The sequence below is a fragment of the Salvia hispanica genome, chromosome 4 (assembly GCF_029641045.1).
Source record: "Salvia hispanica isolate PSC_SH4W2 chromosome 4, Shi_PSC_v1, whole genome shotgun sequence".
Lineage (NCBI taxonomy): Eukaryota > Viridiplantae > Streptophyta > Magnoliopsida > Lamiales > Lamiaceae > Salvia > Salvia hispanica.
In genome coordinates, this window is record NC_142695.1 from 23,560,868 (window position 1) to 23,574,598 (window position 13,731).

At 37.5% G+C, this 13,731-nt stretch overlaps 2 protein-coding genes across 2 annotated transcripts; one reads left to right on the plus strand and one right to left on the minus strand.

Annotated features, from left to right (window-relative positions):
* The first annotated feature begins 2,583 nt into the window (after positions 1 to 2,583).
* LOC125193881 (small RNA degrading nuclease 1-like) lies at positions 2,584 to 7,303 on the plus strand. The gene is made up of 12 exons (XM_048091814.2): positions 2,584 to 3,047; positions 3,314 to 3,496; positions 3,582 to 3,671; positions 3,750 to 3,818; positions 4,051 to 4,191; positions 4,325 to 4,441; positions 4,521 to 4,590; positions 5,374 to 5,471; positions 5,650 to 5,772; positions 5,848 to 5,955; positions 6,367 to 6,462; positions 6,602 to 7,303. Exons 1-12 carry the CDS (start codon positions 3,015 to 3,017, stop codon positions 6,929 to 6,931), a joined length of 1,458 nt encoding a protein of 485 aa, XP_047947771.1. The 5' UTR covers positions 2,584 to 3,014; the 3' UTR covers positions 6,932 to 7,303.
* LOC125193879 (phosphatidylinositol 3,4,5-trisphosphate 3-phosphatase and protein-tyrosine-phosphatase PTEN2A-like) lies at positions 7,260 to 13,199 on the minus strand. The gene is made up of 13 exons (XM_048091813.2): positions 13,029 to 13,199; positions 12,103 to 12,520; positions 11,261 to 11,362; positions 11,124 to 11,180; positions 10,374 to 10,439; positions 9,527 to 9,703; positions 9,340 to 9,426; positions 9,193 to 9,257; positions 9,044 to 9,120; positions 8,756 to 8,802; positions 8,447 to 8,577; positions 8,055 to 8,124; positions 7,260 to 7,917 (listed from the first exon to the last, which is right to left on the minus strand). The coding sequence occupies exons 2-13, from the start codon at positions 12,508 to 12,510 to the stop codon at positions 7,405 to 7,407; spliced, it is 1,800 nt and encodes a 599-aa protein (XP_047947770.2). The 5' UTR covers positions 12,511 to 12,520; positions 13,029 to 13,199; the 3' UTR covers positions 7,260 to 7,404.
* Between the last annotated feature and the right edge of the window lie 532 nt (positions 13,200 to 13,731).

The window sequence follows — 13,731 nt, forward strand, 5'->3', positions numbered from 1 at the left end:
TTTTTAAGTTTTAAACAATCTTCTACCTCCCTGTGGATCGACACTTGAAATACTACTAACGACACTGTAATCTTGCAGTATCGTAGTATTATTAGAGTTAATTAATTAAACTTGATATCTTGTGTGAACTGAATTGGATACTCTAAAATACGCATCAAAGACCCCCCTGCATCATCGGTTGGCGTGCCCTCACGTGAGGTGTAGCCTTCGCCGCCATCACTAGACGAGTAGTGGCCACGCGCCGTGTGCTTCGTGCGTTTCGAGCCCGACTCGACACCGCCAGCCCATCTTTCAAGGTGGTGGACTTGCGACCAAACATCGACAAGCTTGAAATCTTTGCCGACGTCGTCTTTGAAGACCCGCAACGCCGCTCTCAAAATGTCGGCTCCACTGGCTCCGCTCTGATAATTCGCCTCTTCTCCCCTGTATATCACGCAAAAAATTTTGACATCTCTGTCGCATCGGTCCCAATGACTGCGGAGCATCTTCACGTTGCGGGCAACGGTCTTCTTCGGCCTTCGTGCGTTGTAAACTTCGGTGACTTTTTGCCAAAAACACTTGTTGGTTTGTTGATTCCTGACGACAAGATCGTACGAGACGCTGATCCAAGCGTCGTACAGAGCCAACGTCTCGTCTTGGCTGTATGGATGACGGGTGTCGTCTCCCACAACCTCTTCCTCCGTTTCCTCCTCTTCCTCCTCGGCATTGACGCCGAGCCTGAGGCTGATCCTGCCGGAGCCGGAGCCTCCACCTATTGGCCAGTCGAGCAAACTGCGTTCAGGCGCCAAAAAATTCTCCAGAATTTGGGATAATCCCGGCGATTGCCCGTACCTCTGGGGGGGAGGGACGATAGTATGCATCCACATCAAAATGTGGTGTTTGGTACGCCGGCGGGGTGGTCGAGGCTTGGGTGCCCGGCGACGAACCGGGAGTACCCAAACAGTTATACATGCTCGCCCAATCGTCGAACGAGTTCAAGTCGAACCCGCCGGAGCGCCGCCTGCTGGAGCCGCCGCCGCTGGAGTTTCCATCGCCGGACATTTTTTCAACAATTTGAGAGTAGTGTTTGTGTGTAAAATGGAAGAGGAATGAGAGTAGTTTTTGTGTGTAAAATGGTGAATGGAGTATGAAGTATATTTATAGAATAATAAAAGAAAAAAAAAATTAAAAATTCGACCGTCCGTTTGAATTTTTTTTTTTAATTAAATTCGATTTTTTCGAATTTATATATAAAAAAATTATTACGTCATAATTACGACGCCCACTCGCGGGCCGGCGAGTGGGCGTCATGCCATGCTCCAGCGCGCGCCACGTGGCGCGCGCGCGTCGTCTCGCCAGCTCGAGGCCGACCTCGCTGGCACGCGTCGCGCCACGAGATGTGTCGTCTCGTCGTGACGAGACCGAGCCAGCATCGAGTCAGCGATGCGGATGCTCGTATGGTTGTTGACATGAATTTACATTAAAATTTATTATATTTCAAATAAAAAATAATAACAATAGTATATACTTATAATAATAAATTTTATTATTATTTCATCAATCTTCATTAAAAGTTTGATGAAAGCATGATCAATATACCTTTAAAAGTATAAATTATAAGTATTTATTATATTAATTATTATTTTTGCAAAAATAATTTTTTTAATAAATGATTACCAAATACTCCCTCCGTCCCAGTTTTATAGTTACATTTTGCCATAAAAGTCCGTCTCATATTTATAGTCACATTTAAAATTTTCCATATTTGGACATAAAATTTTACCCCATTATTCACTAAAATTACACCTAAATGCCATTATCAACACAAATAAACCAAAACAAAAATAAAAAACCAAAAAGTCAACAAGGGACCCACATTCAACCAACTCACTTAATTTATTACACACTCCTTCATCTCACTTTATTTATTACACACTCCACCATTTCACTCTTCCATCTCATTTCATTTATTACACACTCCACCATCTCACTTCATTAATTACACACTCCACCAATTCTTTAAAACCCGTGCCCTAACTAAATGTAACTATAAATGTGGGACGGAGGGAGTACTATAATAAGTATGATGGTTAAAGAGAATAAAATATTTTGTCAAAAGAATAATTAGCTCAACTACTTTGACACAACTCGAAAGGAATACAATTAAGCTATCTTGGAATAAATCAATAAATGGAGTACTTATAATTTAATTGGTTAGTCTAGTATATTAAAATAATAATATTTCAAAATATTTTTATTCTATATAATTATGTATAGAGCATTTTGTATTATTATTATTATTATTATTATTATTATTATTATTATTATTATTATTATTATTATTGTCTTGATTATACTTTATGTATAATTCATTATTTTAAAAATATTATTGTTTTACTTTTTTTACTTTAAAAATATAATACTTTAAATAAATTCATGTCAATAAATTATGTACTAATCACTCCTCATACAGCATGACCAATTTTATTTACAAATGTCATGATCTAATATATAATGATTTAATTTGTATAGTCGTTTTATACTGAACCATGAATTATTTGAGGCCCAATATTTAGTGCTCATTTTAAAAATTATGAAAGGCCCAAATTCGAATCATCTAACCCTCATACCCTCTCTCTCTCTCCCGCCGTCGTCTTCTTCTTCCATTTCCGACGAAACACTCTCACTCTTCATCCTTCTTCTCCCGACTTTCTTAACTAGTTTATTTAGTTATTTGTAAACAATCAAGTTCAAATTTTTGCCCCAGAGTTAGTATCTAACTTCATATTCATATTAGAATTGCAAGTAATCGTTGTTGCTGTTGTCGATTCGTCGCAACCATATTTTCAGTCAGATTCTTCAAATTCGTTAGGTTTTATCGACAAGAGTTTGATTTAAAGCACAACTTATCTTGCCGCGAAAATATCATCACTGCGATTTCTTCAGCTTTGATATTTAGTGTAATAAATTTCACTTCTGCATAAACCCTAACAGGAGAGAATTCCGAATTCCGCCCACGTTTTTCACAGCCAACAATGGACGAGTTAGTCGCCTCTGCAAAAAAGGAGGTAAGTTTTTACATTGATATCATGCATCAGCTCAAGCTGTTTCCTCATTGTTAATGTGCTTTTTTTGGTTTAGTGATGTTTGTGTGTTTCCTCTGCTGCTGTTTATTTCAACTGAATGTGATTTTAAAATCCTTGCTAAAGAACTTGGTTGGTTAAAGATTTTTTACTTTTACATGTTTGTATACCTGAGATGATAACAGTGGTATTATTAGATTTTGGTTATTCCTAGCTTAGAGTTTACATTTTTATTGTACGTTTCTCATTAGGTTTTAGTAGAAATGGTGAAATTAGCACAGAAGAAAGGAATGGCTGGGAGTAAAGGTGGTTGGAAAGAATTTCTCAAAGCCCATGACAAGAAGTTTGGGGCAAGTTTGAGCGATCCTTCACGAAGGTCTGTTGACGATTTAGGTGCCTTTTTGAAGACTTTCTTGCAAGACGATGATTTGAAGGTAAACATAGGTTTGGGCGAAGTTTATATGTTGATTGAAATGTGTGCACAGGTATTGAATATTGTTCTTACATGTCGTGTTACAGTTCTTCAAGCAAGTATTGAAGTGTCATTCTAACCGCCAAGATGTGGAACAACTTAAGAAAGATTCTCCTGATGATGAAACTGCGGAACAGGTTTGAATTGAACATCTTCATCTGTGGTTAAGGACCTTGATAATGAAACTGCTTACCGAGTTGTTTCTATTAATGCAGAAGCTAGTCCGTTTGACTTTGGAGCATCCTCAGTACCCTGTTGATTATTCCTTCCCCTCTCATGAGCTGGTAGGTTAATTAAATTCATCTGTATGCATACCTGTGAAATGTGTTTGTAATTGCCACATAAAATACTGTTCAGGTTTCAACATTCTTAATAGTTAATATACAATGGGTTAGCCAACACTCATCGTCAAATTGCCTTATGTTGCATTATACAATTTTTCATCAATTTTTTCATGTGTGTTATGGTGCTTTTGTTGGTAGTTTCACCTGTCTGCCATTTTTTTATTCTCTGTAGGAATGGATGGTTGTAAAATATAAAAAGAAGTCAAAGGCAATGAAATCTACAGAGATTATTGCTATAGATTGTGAGATGGTTCTTTGTGAAGATGGAACTGAAGCTTTGGTGAAGGTCTGTGCAGTAGACCGCCATTTGAAGGTATCCACTCCAAACGCTATTGTTCAATGTATTTCAAAAGACACTTGGTTGAAAATCTTATCCGTTCGACATCAATGGTTTTCCTATTTATGTGCATGCCTATTAAAATTTAATTTCATTTTTTTCATCGTAGGTTAAACTTGATAAAGTTGTAAATCCAAACAAAGCTATTGCTGATTATCGAACGGATATAACTGGAATCTCTGCAAAGGATTTGGATGGAGTGACTTATACACTGAATGATGTGCAGGTATACTTTTCTGTTGTTTGGATACATCAACATCTATATTCTGATTTCTCATTTGTTTGCTTTATGTGGCATGTTACAGAAGTCTATGAGGAAGTTACTATCACATGAAACCATTTTAGTTGGCCACAGTCTCAATAACGATCTCCAAGGTAAGTTCCATTGCTTTACATGTTAAACTTAGGGTGTCTCCAACGGCGCCCTTCCCGTTCGCCCGTCGGGGACGGGCGACCTGACGGGCGCCATAGTGGGCGGGAAGGGCGCCCACGCCCGTCCCGAGTGCCCCTGCGATGGCCTCGCCCCTCCCGTCGACGGGCGAGTGGGACGGGCGCCACTGTGGCGAAGGTCGCCCGTCCCACTCGGACGTCCGACATTTTAAATTTTTTTTTTTTTTTTTTTTTAAACTCTATAAATAGGGCTCCTCCAACGTCATTTCATTCACACTACTTGTGTTGACAAGTTTCTCTCTCTACAATGTAATTTTTTCTATCTACTATGTAATTTTTTTTTTTCGAATGATGTATGTTTTTTTTTTATTGAAATATTCGTATTTCCCGTTCGTATTTGTGTCGAATTTTAATTCTGTGAATTTTAATTTAATTGTGAATTAATTTAATTGTGGGAAGGGCTAGTGGGAGGGGCGAGTGGGAAGGGCTAGTGCAGTGGGAAGGGCTAGTGGGAGGGGCGAGTGGGAAGGGCTAGTGCAGTGGGAAGGGCTAGTGATGTGGCAGTGGAATGGGAGGGGCTAGTGCTGACGTGGCATGGGAAGGGCGAGTGGGAGGGGCGCCGCCGGAGACACCCTTATACATACATGATGTCCAGCTATGATTATAGGCTATGCTAGTTCGACTCTGCATTATATGTTAAACTTTTTAGAATGATGATTTATTGGTAATCTCCTATATTTCTTGATTTCTATCTTTTGTTTTTGGCAGCAATGAAGTTAGACTGCACAAGGGTGATTGACACGTCATATGTCTTCAAGTACGCAAATCGTACCAACAGAAAACCTTCACTGAGTTTGTTGTGTAAGGTAGGCTTTATTTCCATGAATTTGGACAGATGTGATGTGGAACATCTTATTCTTAATTCCACCATCCCGTCAATTTTAATGTATCAATCCTGCTTGGAGTAGTACCCTTTTATGCCTTAATATGTTAGTGTGTACACCAACTGCCATTCCTTATTCTGTACCCTGTGTGGTATGCCAGGCTTTGTTAGGCTATGAGCTCCGGAAGGGAAATCTGCACAACTGTTTGGATGATGCACGTGCCGCTATGAAGCTTGTATTGGCTAGATTAGAGGGAAAGATTGATGATATTGTAGCTGAGGAGGTGACATCAATTGGCATTCACTTTTTCTCTAGAACATTTTAATCATGACATGCACTCAGATGCATTTTACTTCAGGTAAAAGACTTGGATAAGGCGAGGTTGCTCATACATAGGGTCCCTGCCAACATTTCTGTTGAAGATTTGAAGAATGTTCTTCCTGGAGACTTTTCTATTGAAGTGAAGGTTAGACAAATCTACCGTCATTTCTTTAATTTACAATGCCTTGACTTCCTATGTTATTCTTTTACTGTTAGTTAGTTTAACACAATTTCGAACTATAGGTTCTAAGTACTAGTTGCTTGAAAAGGTAAAGGGCTCTATAACCAGGACAATAAATCCACCAAACATATTCATCAATTGCTTACCAAATAAAACTAATTAATGTCAAAGACCAGCGTTCTTATTTTATTTCAGTCAATTAGCGCAATCCATCATAGATTTATATCAAGCTTTTCAACTATACTGTCTTCTGCCATTTTTGGCATATGATGCCTTGGCCATCTTGAAAATGTGCCATGACTACTTTCGTATAAGCTTTAAGTATGATAACATCCTCAATTATCATTTTATGCCATTTGATAAGTCCATCTGCAGGTAAAAAAAGGAAAAACATATTCAGCCTTTGCTATATTCAGCACTCAGCAAAAGGCAATCAAGGCATTCGCGAATATTGACGGTGAACGGGAAAAGGTGTGTAATCGTTGTCTGTATTACTTTCTCGTGCTTGTCCATCAGAATGTTCCAGACTTAAAGAAAGCTGATATTGATAAAATCCATCTTACTATTTTCCATTTATTAATTTTGATGCGTTTTTATCCAACTTTGCTAGGACTCATGTGGACGGCCACAAAAGCTTGTAAAATTTGAGCTTGATTCCAGAACAACTGGTTCATTTTATGTTTGTAAAATTGTTGCTGATGATTCTGTTGGCCATGAAACAAAGAAGAGGCCAGCAGAAGATGACAGTCTCGGGACAGTGAAAAAGCCAAGAACAGATGAAACTTTGATACAGCTTGAGAGTTCTAATAAATGCTCGGATCATTGTGAAATGCATCTGAAAGAGATCGGAAGATTGGAGCAAGAGCTAAGTCAAAGAGAAACTGAAATTTCGAGCTTGAATAAAATAATTGCTGCACTTGCAAGGAAACAAGGACTCTAGAACAGTTCCATGTTAATGTCTGAGAGCTGCCTTGCTTTGGACAAAATGGTGACATCTACTAACGAAATAGGTGATTTTACGAGGTCTGTTTTTGACCTCGAAAGCATCAGCCCCTTCTGTGAGAAGCATGGTGAAGAAAGGAGAAGGTAGCCTTGGTGAATTGTTCTCATTTGTAGCTAGTCAATGCTGCTTCTGTATTTTTAATATTTTACATTTTCTTTTCCTTATTTGGATATTTTTCAACTTCATTGAGTTGCTGTAGTTTTGTTTAAGTCCTATAATAGGTGACTAAAATTTTGAGTGAACACATTTTTTGAGGCCCCAAAGCTTTATTTGAAGTGTTAATCCATTTCTTGTGTTTTGGAATGCAAATAGTTCTTTAAATAGAATAGAGTGATGAATCTAAACAAGTTCCAATTTTGAGACCAACTTAAAAAGAAAAACACAAAATCCACCATATGAGATTGGTCTCTTCAATCACTTTCATCATCTTCATCATCTCCAAAACTGAAAACTGAAGCATCTGCTGCAATGGCCTTGATGTCTGTGGAGCCCATGTTGGGGATTGTGGAAGAAGGCCTCTCAACCTCGTCAACTTTTACTTCTTTCGACTGAGACTGAGAACTCGTTGACTCCCTACCCACAGAAAGGCGTTCCATTTGATGAGATACAGACGAGACACGCTCAGATTTGCTGGCCTGTTCGGACTGTGGAGCAGTTCCTGCAACGGAGATGGGGCCCTGATCCACCGTGCTGCTTCTTGAAGGTGCATGTTCTTCTCCATCACTGTCCGAGAATACATCGTCTTCATTGTTTTGTTTGTTCTGTTGAGAAGAAGGGTCTTTATTTTCACTACTTGAAGGAGCATCCTGCTGTTTTCCATCTGCGCCCTTTGTACTGTCATCAGCTCTCGTCTTTGATGGGGCAGTTCCATCGTAGTCTACCATGACGATTTCGACGTGAAACCCTGGTGAAGGCAACTTTCTCTGCATGTGATAGTGCCAGTTAATGAGAGCAGACACAAAAAAGAAAGAAACTTGCTCCTCATCCTTATTTCACAAGAAAGGAGTGACGTATTCGTGGTAGCCGTGAAACCATTAAAATTGATATCAAAGGAGCTTACTTTATCGAAATCATCAAGGTTAGAAGCAGCCAGAATCACTCTATTTTCCATCAATGATGTGTTCATCCAACTGAGTACAGACAAAAATTGGTTAATGTATATTTAACAATCATGCTAATTATGTATTTCCAAACAAATATCCAAAGGTACTGTAAGAAAGAACATATGAGCTGTTACAGATATCATATCGTGAACGCACTGTCGCAACAACAGGCTAACTCTATGAATCTGTAACCCCAATCAAACTCCGAATTTTTCAAAAATCTTAACCTACTTCAATGTCTACAAGACTACAACTCTCAAATCAGTGATAAGGGTTGATGAATCCTCAAATGCAGTTTATAGAATATAGACTAAAGAGATAATGACAATGAAAATGATAATGTACAGACCAGTAGAAATCTCCTTGGCGATCATGAAAATGAACCTTGAAGTCTCCCACTAGTTCGGTAAGACCAGGTTCCCCTGGCAAGGCAAAAACCACAATTCCCTTCTTTTGTGCACGGATCCAGAAATCTTCAGGCTGCAAAGCAGAAAAGATGAATGTCGTATAGTGATCAAGAACTGATGGAATAAGACCTCAAAATCTCAAGCAGAGATCAAGGTGAAATACAGGAGATTATCTGTTCTTCAGAAAATAAATTTAAAAACTGCACAACTATATTCTAATAAAATCAGATTAAGTAACCCAAGAAAGATACCATGAGATCCTTGGTTCTTGGATGCTTCTTCGTGGAAAACAATATTCCTGTAAAATTATAGTTCATGGGTAAAGCCCATGTAAGATTAACTACTGTTTGTAAACAATATAACGAAGTATAACATTGAAAGTTATTATAAAATAGGATTGCCAGGAGAGTGAGAATAATTGCATCATCATTCTCAAGTGAAAGGCACCGGGAAAAATTCAACAATATTAGTATTTCTTGGAAGATGGCGAAATGGATTCAACACTTTGAATGAATAGAAAAGCAAATTCGACTGATTACCATTATGATTAGATATTGTAATAGAAGGTCTGACCCAATATGGACAATTGTGAAGCCTAAACCCTCTTAGCATGCACCTGCAACACGATGTTGTCAGTACCTTTATAAAATCAACCTCTACATCGGGAAATAAATGTTCAGAAATGTACCTACGTCCAGGGGGAGCTTCACCATTAAACTGCGTCAAGATCCGCTCAAAATATTTCACGTACCTCTGATTAATTCACAAAAACAGTCAGCTGTGTCTTGTATACTAGATTCCACAGAATCGTTGTATAAGGGAATATATGACTAACAATCTGGCTTGGAAGAATAAGACCCTTCCCATCAACACATCTTTGTTGGTTATAGTAACTAATGCAGTCCTCAGCAGTTGGGAAGAACTGCAGTTAGAGACAAAGTTAAAGTTTTTCGATAACAAATAAAAGGAGCTGAACCTCCCTGAAAACAGGACCAATAATTTTATTGTAAAATATGTTTTACCTTTAAGAACAGAAGAAGGCTACATATCATCAATCCTGTCCTTGCCTTCCCAGCTTTACAGTGAACAACTACCACATTTAAAATGTCCTCCTTCAACCATGAGTAAGCACTTTGACAGAACAATTTTATGAGATGGATAGGGGGGCAATTGTGATCGTCGAATGGGAAACATGCAACCTGAACAAAAATGAAAAATTTATACAAAGTGAGACAAGTGCATTTGTCTTGTTTAATTTTTAAACTTAGATAAGTTAACAATTTTCACTTTCCAGTAGGATCAAACTAAAATAAAATGAGCAAACAGCATTCGCTTTTATTCTTGATTCAGCTCTCATTGCTCATTCTTTTTAATATTTTAGTTCCTCTGATCAATAAAGTCACACAAAAAGAAGCTCAAAGCTTGCGAACAACTCTAGGTAACAACATCAAAGTGGAGTATCTATTTAGCACCTTGACCAGATAAGCCACCCTTCACCCCAAGAACCCTGCCCAAATTTAAGAAGCAACAAACAACCATCTTTCCAGTATTTGTTTTGCGAACAATAAAAAATAATCACAACACAATAATCAGCTGACTATTTTAGTCAAGGTAGTTCTTTTCTTAAAAATACCAATGGACTTTATATGGTGAGTGCAGGAAGGTGAAAAGGTGAACACAAGCAGTTGTACATTTTTACTTTCATGATTGAGTACTATGATAAGTTTCAACTTTTTCAGATAAAACAATATCAAATCTTAGAGGTTATCAAATGGACCATCCTATGCACTTTAGCTGGATCTTATGCGTTTGAATAGTTAAAGCACGTTCATTCAGTTCAAAGTAAATATTTTAACACCAAGTATGTACCTTTCCTTCAAATAGTGAAGCATCATACAACCTCTCTGAACAAAGATTATATACTTTATATTTTCCCTGCAAATATAGAACTGTTTCAGAAGCATAAAAATGTAAAGAGAATTGTACAAGACAAATTATGTGAATGTGACCTAGGCACCGGAAACATTATGAAACCACAAGAAGCTAGACAGTAGAAACTTAAGATACTATTGAGAATGTATAAATATGGGAATAATGGGATTCAAATCTACCAATATTATCCTTAGTATCCAATTGAATTCTCTTCATTCAAAGTTTATGCCCTGTCGAATTAGCTACGATAGGTGAGCAGCAGTAATTATTCGTTTTATTGATTATATATATCTTTAGTCATTGTTGAGTCTTACTTTATTAGTTGAGCGAGTCTTTGATTATTATGTTAGTTTTCTAAGAGTAAAACCCATAATAAGTATATAGTCCCTGGATTTTACTAGGATTTAGTCAATTTCATATTTTTCGGGCTATTGTGTCGTACATTTTTCACCATTCAGAAATATAACTTGGAGTTCAGCAAATACGTGGCCTCTTCGGAGGAGTGTTTGTTACTTTCTGTTCTTGAGTTCGTTTCGTCATCTCAATCATCTTTATGATATCAATTGGTCCAACCTAAATACCACTACCACATAGAAAAAACAATGTGCTTTATTGAGGTGGAGTATCATGTATGGACTTTTTTACATTTGGTTGTACGTAAAAAAGAAAATGCTTCTAGAAAGATACCTTGTGATGAGTCTCAAAAAACTTGATCACTTCCTCCATATGATTCCGATAAAATCCCTGTATCATGTTTGGAGCACATTTATAAAAGAGACCCCGAAAAAACTATGAGGATTTCGAGATATTAAAGGGGCCTTAACCTCAAAATATCCAAATAAACCAGAGCTTAGGTCACCAGCAGGGAACCCCATAGCGATTATGTTCTCGGTTATGTATGTCATATCTAAGTCGAATCCTCCTTCCTGATTACAGTTGAAAAATAAAGCGATTTATAAACCAAATTTATTGTTATGTATTACGTAGAATATGAAAAGAAGAAAAAGAGAGACTGATGAGGGGTTACATTTACAAACAATTGATTGTTTGCTTGAACGCTATATAAAGAGCCATGAAGCATAAAATGATAGATGCCATAATAAACATTGCACATAAGTATTCCTTTGCCAAAAGTAATTGTTGGCAAATGAAATAAAAATAACTATAACAATATCCCACGTCGGTGTAAAGAGAGCTAAAACCACTATATAGGTCTAATGGTTCACTTCTCCTATCACCAATTGGTTTTAGGATGAAACCCTATGGATTTGTATCAGTAATAATACAAGTGACGAGTTTCGAGATACGAAAATAAAAACTCAAGATACACCTCACATTCCAAGAACCATATACCTGTGGCATAAAGGCGACACTCTACAAGTTAAGCCATCTGTCGCAAGTATCAATTTTTTTTTGTGAAGGTAAACAAGGGTTGTGTTGTAAACTTCATAACTAATTAGGACTAGTTTCATTGTGATGCTAAGTTCTTTACTACTTCTTAATTTCTTTTTTTCCCTATTATATCTGGCTTCAAATTTACAAGACATATCAGTGTTAGCTACCCAGAGCTGAAACAGCAATAGTATAGAAACAAAAGTACTAAGAAAGTTAGGAAGATTGCTGAACATCTTTCTCAAATGAAATCAGTTATGCTAGCAGTTCCTACCTGGTATCTTCGCTTATTTTGTGAGACAATGTGTCTGGCTTTTACTTGCACAGCCTTCACAGCATTTAAAGAGGAATCAACTATTCCTTTAGTAAGAGATCCTATAACACCTGATTGTGCAGGCGCAGAACCTTTGTCCGCATTTTCATCTGATTTTGAAGGAATTTGCAATCCAAGCCCACTAGCAAGGCGTGCAAAAGTGAAATTCCCAGAATTCGTTTTCTTTGGTTCCTGTTGCGTTTGCGCAAGTTTAAGACCTCTGGCCCAAGCGGAAATGGCAGATGTAGATGACACTGAAGTTGGACCCTGTGCTGAGCTTGCTTTCTCCACGACATTGGAGGGTGAAGATCCAACATTAGAATCTTGCCCGGGCTGTGGTAGAGATGAATTGGCAGTTTCTGATTCCATTCAGATATTCCTGGTAAGATGAATTATAGCTCAGATAGGTTGGAATTAAAACCTCCAGAATTGCAATTTCTTACTTCTGGTACTACTCACACAAAATAACCCAAAACTGTGCAACTTTCCATCATTAACGAAAGCTATGAACATTATACTAATTAGCACCATAGATCATTCATTTTCTCCTAATCACGACACTGCAGCCTCCGAGGTTTGGAACAATAAATTCTAGTGATTTAAATACTCAAAATGTTACCTCTTGCCGACATAATTGTTCACCATATACGGCATAAATCGCTTAGCTTCTAATTGCACCCAACAAACGAAACATAAACCAACAGAGCTCAGAACTAATCATAATAAGCGCCAAAATCGACAGCATTGTCTAATAACAGCTGATAAAATGAAGATACAATGACACAATTGGACCCGAATTTGCGATGCATTTAACGGTATAGCAGCAAATCGAAGATAAAAGCTGCAAAACATCAGATCTATAATTGAAGTAACGAATAAATCATCACCTCGATTGAATATTGAGTAACTGCTCAGAAATATTTCCCCTGAATCGCCGTGTTCAATTTGTGAATCTTCGGAAAGCTGAATTTAAGAATATATGCAGAGCCTGTTGACATTTAGGTTTAGCATTTGCAGAGTGAAGTGATATTCAAATTAACCAGATTGTGATCTGATGTAAATTCATTAATGTATACAGTAGTGTATATGCTTATGAGCTAATACTAGAGGTCACCACGGTTCAAGAACCGCCGGTTCCCGGTTCGGAACCGGCGATTCAGGTTCGAAAAAATGCTGAACCTGAATCGGCCCGTCTAGGTTCCGGTTCTTGAACCGGTTCAGACACGGTTCAAGATCGGCGGTTTCCAGACGGTTCCGGGCCGGTTCCGGTTTGGACCGCCGGTTCAAATTTGTTTTTTTTTATTATTTTTTTTAAATTTATTCATTTACAGTACTAATTACAAATTACACCTTATAGTTATAGTTGTAGTCTTTTACTATCGAATAAATAAATAAAACGAGAATGACAATTGACAAATAGAGTAGAAGTCGACATTGGAGTTGGACAATTGGAATTTTATTGATACAACTATACAAATTTGAACGATATGTCGATATTACAAATACAAATGTTGAAAATTGAAATTACAAAAGAGTCAAAAGACTTAATACATAACATAATACATGCTTGTTAGTTTGTATAACAATTTA